At 47.8% G+C, this 7300-nt stretch overlaps 1 protein-coding gene across 1 annotated transcript; it reads right to left on the reverse strand.

Moving 5' to 3' along the window:
- Positions 1-329: 329 nt before the first annotated feature.
- On the reverse strand, positions 330-867 carry LOC110546460 (small ribosomal subunit protein uS13-like). Its single transcript, XM_060391773.1, has one exon. The coding sequence runs from the start codon at positions 829-831 to the stop codon at positions 373-375; it is 459 nt and encodes a 152-aa protein (XP_060247756.1). The 5' UTR covers positions 832-867; the 3' UTR covers positions 330-372.
- Between the last annotated feature and the right edge of the window lie 6433 nt (positions 868-7300).

The following is a 7300-nucleotide window of genomic DNA, read 5'->3' on the forward strand; positions in this document are numbered from 1 at the left end:
GCAGGGAGGGAGAGACAGAGGGAAGGAGGGAGGGAGGCAGAGAGGGAGAGACAGAGGGAAGGAGGGAGGGAGGCAGAGAGGGAGAGACAGAGGGAAGGAGGGAGGCAGAGAGGGAGAGACAGAGGGAAGGAGGGAGGGAGGCAGAGAGGGAGAGACAGGGGGAAGGAGGGAGGGAGGCAGAGAGGGAGAGACAGAGGGAAGGAGGGAGGGAGGCAGAGAGGGACAGAGGGAAGGAGGGAGGGAGGGAGGAAGAGAGGAAGAGGGAGAGAGAAATTGAGAGAGAGAGATTGAAATTTACTGTGGCTTTTTCCCATTCTTTTTTTTCCCCCCACAGGTTTATAAACTATTTATTAACAGCAAAGGCCCAGAGACTCATTTCTTCTTGGACACACCCACAGTACGGCCCCGGCGGCCGGTGGTCTTGGTGTGCTGACCTCGGACACGAAGGCCCCAGAATTGGCGCAGGCCCCTATGGGCTCGAATCTTCTTGAGCCGCTCCAGGTCTTCACGCAGCTTGTTGTCTAGACCGTTGGCCAGAACTTGGCTGTACTTCCCGTCCTTCACATCCTTCTGTCTGTTCAAGAACCAGTCTGGAATCTTGTACTGCCGAGGGTTCTGCATGATGGTGATCACCCGTTCCACCTCGTCCTCCGTGAGCTCTCCAGCCCTCTTGGTGAGGTCAATGTCTGCTTTCCTCAGCACCACATGGGCGTATCTGCGCCCCACACCCTTAATGGCAGTGATGGCAAAGGCTATCTTCCGCCGCCCATCGATGTTGGTGTTGAGTACTCGCAAAATGTGCTGGAACTTCTCGGGGATCACTAAAGACATGGCGGCGGCACAAGCGGCGGCGTGAAGGCCTCCTGTCTCCCATTCTTTTTTTATTATTATCATTTATTACAATTTATTCAATTTGTATCCCAGCTGTGGCCACTTCCCTCCTCTCCTCTCAGTCCCACCCTCCCTCTCTCTTCTCCCCCTATGCCCTTCCCCTATTCCACTGATAGGGGAGGTCCTTCTCCCCTTCCATCTGACCCTAGTCTATCAGGTCCCATCAGGACTGACTGCAATGTCTTCCTCTGTGGCCTGGTAAGGCTCCCCCAGGGGGATAGGTGATCAGAGAACCTGCCATTGAGTTCATGCCAGAGAAAACCCCTGTTCCTCTTCCTAGGGACCCTACTTGGATACTGAGTCTATTGGCTATATCTGAGTTGGGGTTTTAGGTCCTCTCCATGCATTGTGCATTGTCCTTGGTTGGGGTATCATTCTTTTCAGAGCCCCCAGGGCTCAGGATTTTTTGTTGTTGTTGTTTGGTTCTGTTGGTCTCCTTTTGGAGCTCCTGGCCCCTCCAGGGTTAGGTGGCTTTTAAGGCAGGGAAGATAAGCCTCAAAGAGGCAGGGAGGCTACAGTTTTTGTGCCAAGTCTTCTGAGATCCATTTTGGAAATGCTATCCTTAGCACTTGCTGGTAGGTGGGAGTCGTTTCTGGGATTCTGAGGTGATTTGCTGAAAAACTGTGCATAATATAGCCAATGGCTAGAAAAGAATTCTCCAGAACTCTTCTGGATTGTTTTTTTCATAACACAAGGCTGTCTCCTCCTTCTGCCCTCCTTGAGGCATTTGACACCATTAAGCCTCCTTTTTTCATTGGTTCTTTGCTTCACTAAAAGCAGTCAACAGTACTGTGGTGTTGTCTGAAGAGCATCTGGAAGTGTTTGTGCAAAGCAATATGTTCCACATGAAGGTGTGGGGCCAGATCAGTGCAGCCCACACCTGTCCCTCTGCCTCCTGGGATGCCCACCCACCATCCAGTTAGGGTGCAGATCAGGCTGGACTCTGAATGACAAAGGCAAATTCAGGGGGACTGGAGAGTAAGCAGAGGGAACCCAGCTCATCTATTCCATTTATGTGGAAAGTGCTTAAGTAGGACATGATTGCTGAACAGAAGCTTTGGGTGTCACCTCCTCATCTTCACGATTTGATTAGATATTGTGAATCTCCCTGAACCCATTCCTATGTATCAAGATACACATATTTGCAAGCTTGTGTGTGTGCATGCACGTGTGAGGTAGAGAGAGAGAGAGAGAACCTGTTGGAGTGAACACTGCTGTAGCAGCCTTCTTGGAATTGCCAGAGAATGCCCAAGGATGTCTCTTCAGTCGCCAACCCTTAAGGCATTCTCACCGTGCTGATCACTCTGCTCACTGTGCCAGGCTCCCAGTGCTGAAGAAGGTGCCAGATTATTACATCCACGGGCATCACCTGGCTTTCACTCTACAATCTAACCTAGTACCTCCTGCAACATCAGAATAATTTTGTTTGATTTGGGTTTGGGTTTTGGTTTTTTGGAAACCTCAGATTTCAAGAAAGTGTTATGTTTGCCCTCAGGAGTGTCTCTTTACTGCATAAGTGACTTCTTACACCAAAGGCAGGGTCAACATCTCATTCTTCCCAGTACTGCGTGGAGAGGACAGGCCGCTGATTCCTGTGACTTCCACCTGCAGACTGGTGAAGGAGGAAGGTGGGGGTGACTTTCCTTTCACTGTAGTCCTTTACAGATCCAACTCGCTGTTCTCCTCATTAGAATACACTTCCTGACCGGCAATAGGAAGACATAATTTTTAGCAGGGTGTTTTGTCAAGTGCAGAAATGAAAGCTACATAAGGAGAAATGTAAAGCATAGTTCGTAAATGAAAATTTCAAAATAACTGTCTTTCTCTCTCTCTCTCTTTCTCTCTCTCTCTCTCGTGTGTGTGTGTATGTGTGTGTGTGTGTGTGTGTGTGTGTGTGTGTGTGTGTGTGTGTGGCTTGTGTGCATGTGTGTCCTTTAACCATATGTACGTGTCCATGTTAGGGAGGTCACTGGAGGTCACAGGTGCCCTCTGGTATGTCTTCCTCAAGCCCCCTGAACCTTAGCTTTTGAGACCCTGTCTCTTCACTGAATCTGCAGCTTGTCGCTGTGGTGAGGCTGAGTAGTAGAGGAGTTCCAGGGAGGACCCTGACTTTGACTCTGCAGTGCTGGGGTTAGGGACACTCACAGGCAGGCATAGCTTCCTACACCGTGTTAGGGACCCAAACTCAAGCACTTTACCCACTGAGCCTTGTTAAGTTTTATAGAAAGAAGCCACCACTGCTCCAGTTGAGACAAAGAACAGTGAGGACACAGACAAGTTACTCTAATTTAACAAGAGAGTAAATAAGACTATCTGGACTGGAGTCTTGACAAACATTGCCATGTCACCCCAAAAGTTCTTCCTTCCTTTTCAGCACTCCATAATTAATCCTCCAATACTTAGGTACTTAGAAAAATTTCTCCCCGAAGCAGCAGGAGTGATTATCATGAATGATAAGTAAATTTGTCAGCATTAGTGCACTAAAGTAAGTCCCATCAATCTCTGCAGAGACAGGCCTCGGGCTGGGAGGCCACAGCAGCAGCTCTGGAGAGCAGCTTGAGTGGGGGACAGCCTCTTTTCCTGCTAACATTACAAGTATATTATGTGTAATATAATATTTGCCAAGCATAGAAAACTGCTTTTGATTGAATGAATTTACGGAAAAGCTTCATAGTTGTAAATGGTCTCAGGGCTCATTGGTGAGAAAAGATTGATTTCTATAATAGGATCCAGCCCTACCTTGCCTTAAGCATGGTCCAAATTCTTTAGGGGAACTTTGGCTTTTTTTTTTTTCTTTTTGCCAGTGTAGTTGAAAATGATATGCTTTAGGTCTATTTTTCGTTGGGTGAAACTTGTTTAAACACATTCAGAATGCTGCTTCTGTTTTTATTGAAGCTAATCCTCCTGTTTTCCCTTGTTAAGAAAGCTTAAACATAAACACAATCAAATTTGTTCTGTGTGAGCTGGTAAAGCCCACTGCTTGACAATAATAGAAAGTGGGCTAAAATAGCTTTTTCCAAACTCATACCAGAGAGGGAGTGCACCAAAGACATCAAAGCATCCTGTGCACAATTAATATTAATAACATTAATTGCAGATGCCAACACCGCATGCTGCCAGGACAGAGACCCACTGGTACCCTTCCCCACAGATGGTCTCCTTTTGAAGGAATGGAATAGACAGGGCTTCATAGGAGTCAATTTTGGTTGCTTATTATTATGAATTTTTTGCAGCCATATTGAATAATATCCCATTCTTCCCATTCTGGGAGGCATATAGACTGAACTAGCTTAAAGCAAAAATATCTGCTTTATTAAAGGTAAAACTAAATTAATGGGCGTTGACTCCTAGTGGCTTCTCCATCCTTCACCCTCATTTAGATGGAATTGAGTTGGTCTCCACAGTCAGCCATGGCTCTAGCCAACTAGTGAAGCCCTCACACAAGCAGTGCTTACCCGTTTCCCTCAGTGTCCCTAGGGCATCTTGGAATGATGCAGAACACTCCTCTCAGTGAGGACCAAGTGCCTCAGAGGCAGGTGTCCCAGCCTGCCAATCCAGTGAGCCACACCCCTGAGGCTGGGCAGAGCTGGACCTTCTGGAAAACGCAGAGGAAACAGATGGCCTTCCATGGCAATACTCAGCCATGGCGTTAAAATGTCAGAGAAATCTGTATTTCAAAATCTTGTCTTATTATTGTATTTGTACCTCACTGGAGGTAGAGTTCACAAATTTCTTCTTGATGTGGTAACCAGAATGAATCCTCAGGGTGAACGCCCTCTAACTAACAGTGGTATTCACACACAGCTTGGCGCCAGGCCCCGAGTGCCTGCTATGTAAACTGTTATTGTCCAAGTAATTGCTGGCCCGTACTTTATATGTGTGCATTTTTGGTCTTTTCACAGTGATCTATGTGCCTACTTAGATCGCTGTTGCTGGGGAGACTCAGTCATTCTCTACTCGGGCAACGATTTAAATTGGGCAACTTCTTGAATAACCTTAATTGGCCAGAGAGAAAACTCCCTGTTGTTATGGGCCTCCTCTTCTGTGCTGGCTTCAGAATCAGCCCATGTGTGACATTAAACGACCATTACTTTGATTGGCGATCCAGACTCACATCAAAGGTACCATCATCAAACACTTAGCTGAGGTGCTGAAACGCAATGTGGCTCTGTACTGCCGAAGGCAGACAGCAGGCAGGTGTCCCGGCAGACGCTCAGGCTCCCAGTGAGGTGGCCAGGGAGGACAGCTGGGGCCGCTGCACTGCACGCGTCCTGCCAGCTGCTGCTTTTCTCACCCAGGACTTCTGATTCTAGTGGAGTCTTGGGTTCAGATTAGTTCTCACAGCTCAAAACTGAACCACTAGACCGTGAACCATGGAAACACCTGTTTTAGAAATAGATGGTTTTATTTGATTTTGAGGCAGGGTATCATTATCCTGGGATGGCTTCTCTCTTGTTATGTAGTTGAAAATGACCTTGAGCTTCTGATCCTCTTGCTTCTTCCTCTCAAGTGCTGGCCTTCACTCCACATTGGGTGTGTGCGATGCTGGGTTTGAACCCAGAGCTTCTTGAATCCAAAGCAAACATCTGCCAACTGAGCTACATCCCCGGCCTCTGAAAGGCATTTTTGAAATCCAGGTGAACACTATTAAACTCTAGAGTACCACACTCTGTAATGGAGTGTTTTAGAGCTGTGGGCGACTTCAGAACATCAAACCAAACAGCCCCCAACTGACTTCCTCTTCCTATCAACTGAGGAAATAGATGCAAAAACAGTTTAGTAGTTGACTCAAACTTACATACGTAGTCCTCTCTACTCAAATTCTGGAAAAGTCTAGCAAACACCCAAGACTAAGACAGGAAGATGGTGGAGATGTCACCTGGTGAGTGCCCTTGGCATAACGGTTGACTGCTGCAGGGACCATGCTCTGTGACCAGTGTGGACAGTCCCTCCTGTGCCACATCTGCATTCTGAATTCAATTAACTTTGCATTGGAAATCTTCTTTATTTGTACTGGACATGGCTAGATGATTTTTTTCTTGTCAGTATTTCCTACATAATGTAGGACAGCAACCATATACACAACGGTTGCAGCCAACAGGCCGAGTGATCGAGGTGAATTGAATTGGTGATGCCTGTTGATTGTGTACACAAATTGCTACAGGGCTGAGTATCAGAGACACAAGCATCTGCACAATTTGTTACACAGGAAAGACCCTGGCACGGACTCCCCAGAGATATCAAGGGGAACCACAGCATATTGCAGAGCAAATTTAGACTGTTGGGATGCTTTTCCCTGTGCCTGATAGCTTTCTTTTTACATTTGAGATTACAGTCATTAGATTCCTGTTCTACATCAGTGGGTGGGTCATGGTTTCAATCTGGGAAAGCCAGGCAAGAGCCAACCTTACGTTTTGTTTTTTCCTACTAGAACAGAGAAGAGAAGTTGTGTCCTCATTGTTACAGTCCTGTGAGTCGTTTGGCAGGTGGTGGGTTAAGGAGGAAGGACAGGGGTGGGCTTCAGCATCAGCTCTCAAGTCAAAGTAAGGGTGGGAACAGGTGGGGTGGCAAGATCACCCCTTCTTGGTGTTCAGGCTGTGGAAGAGAGTATCCTCAGCAGTGGGACATGACATTTACCTGTCAGGGCATCTGTGAAGAGCCAGCGCCTGCTGGAGCAGGCCCTCCTGTGTGCTTCAAAGGCTGTCAGCCTCTCTGGTAACAGCTGAAGACCGGACACCTGGAGACCCACAGGCACCCTCAGAAAAGGGAGGGCAGGCGAGGGCGGGCAGAGGTACTGACAAGAAACCTGGGATAGGAAACCCAGAGGCTGAGAAGGAAGAAACAGGCCAGGTGGCACCACTTGGGCTTAATTAAATGGGGGAGGCAGGCTTGAAGCCTGAGAGTAGACACCTGGGAAGTTAAAGCTACAGGCCAGGGGCAAAGGTTGAGCAAAACAAGTTACCTGGGACCCCTGATGGAAGCAAACCCCGGGGACTTGTGACGAAGCCCAGGGTAGGGGCAGGGTGGAGTTTCTGGCAAAGGAAGGGTAGAATGGAAACTGGGAGGGAGGGAGTGGCAGGTGCTGACAGAGGACTCAAGGACACACTGAGGGGATGAGCTGGTGACCATATAATATGGGGGACATGCCAAGCACGGTGGGAGAGTAGAAGGAACCGGCACACAGCTAAGGAGGCGTTCCCCTGTTAGATCAGGGTCTCACCTTCCCAGTGTCCCCACCCTGCGACAGTTTCTCACGCGTGGTCCCCAACCATAAAGCTATTTTCCTTACTACTTCAGAACTATAATTTTGCTACTGTTATGAATCATAATGTCAATTTTTGGTATGTGGCCCCCTGAAAGGGGCATTTGATCCACACGTTGAGAACCACTGTTTAGATTGTTCCATTCG

Source organism: Meriones unguiculatus, chromosome 1, assembly GCF_030254825.1.
Source record: "Meriones unguiculatus strain TT.TT164.6M chromosome 1, Bangor_MerUng_6.1, whole genome shotgun sequence".
Classification (NCBI taxonomy): domain Eukaryota; kingdom Metazoa; phylum Chordata; class Mammalia; order Rodentia; family Muridae; genus Meriones; species Meriones unguiculatus.

Bases quoted from the DNA above. Each gene is read 5' to 3' on its own strand.
- LOC110546460 (XM_060391773.1), bottom strand. From the start codon at position 831: ATGTCTTTAGTGATCCCCGAGAAGTTCCAGCACATTTTGCGAGTACTC.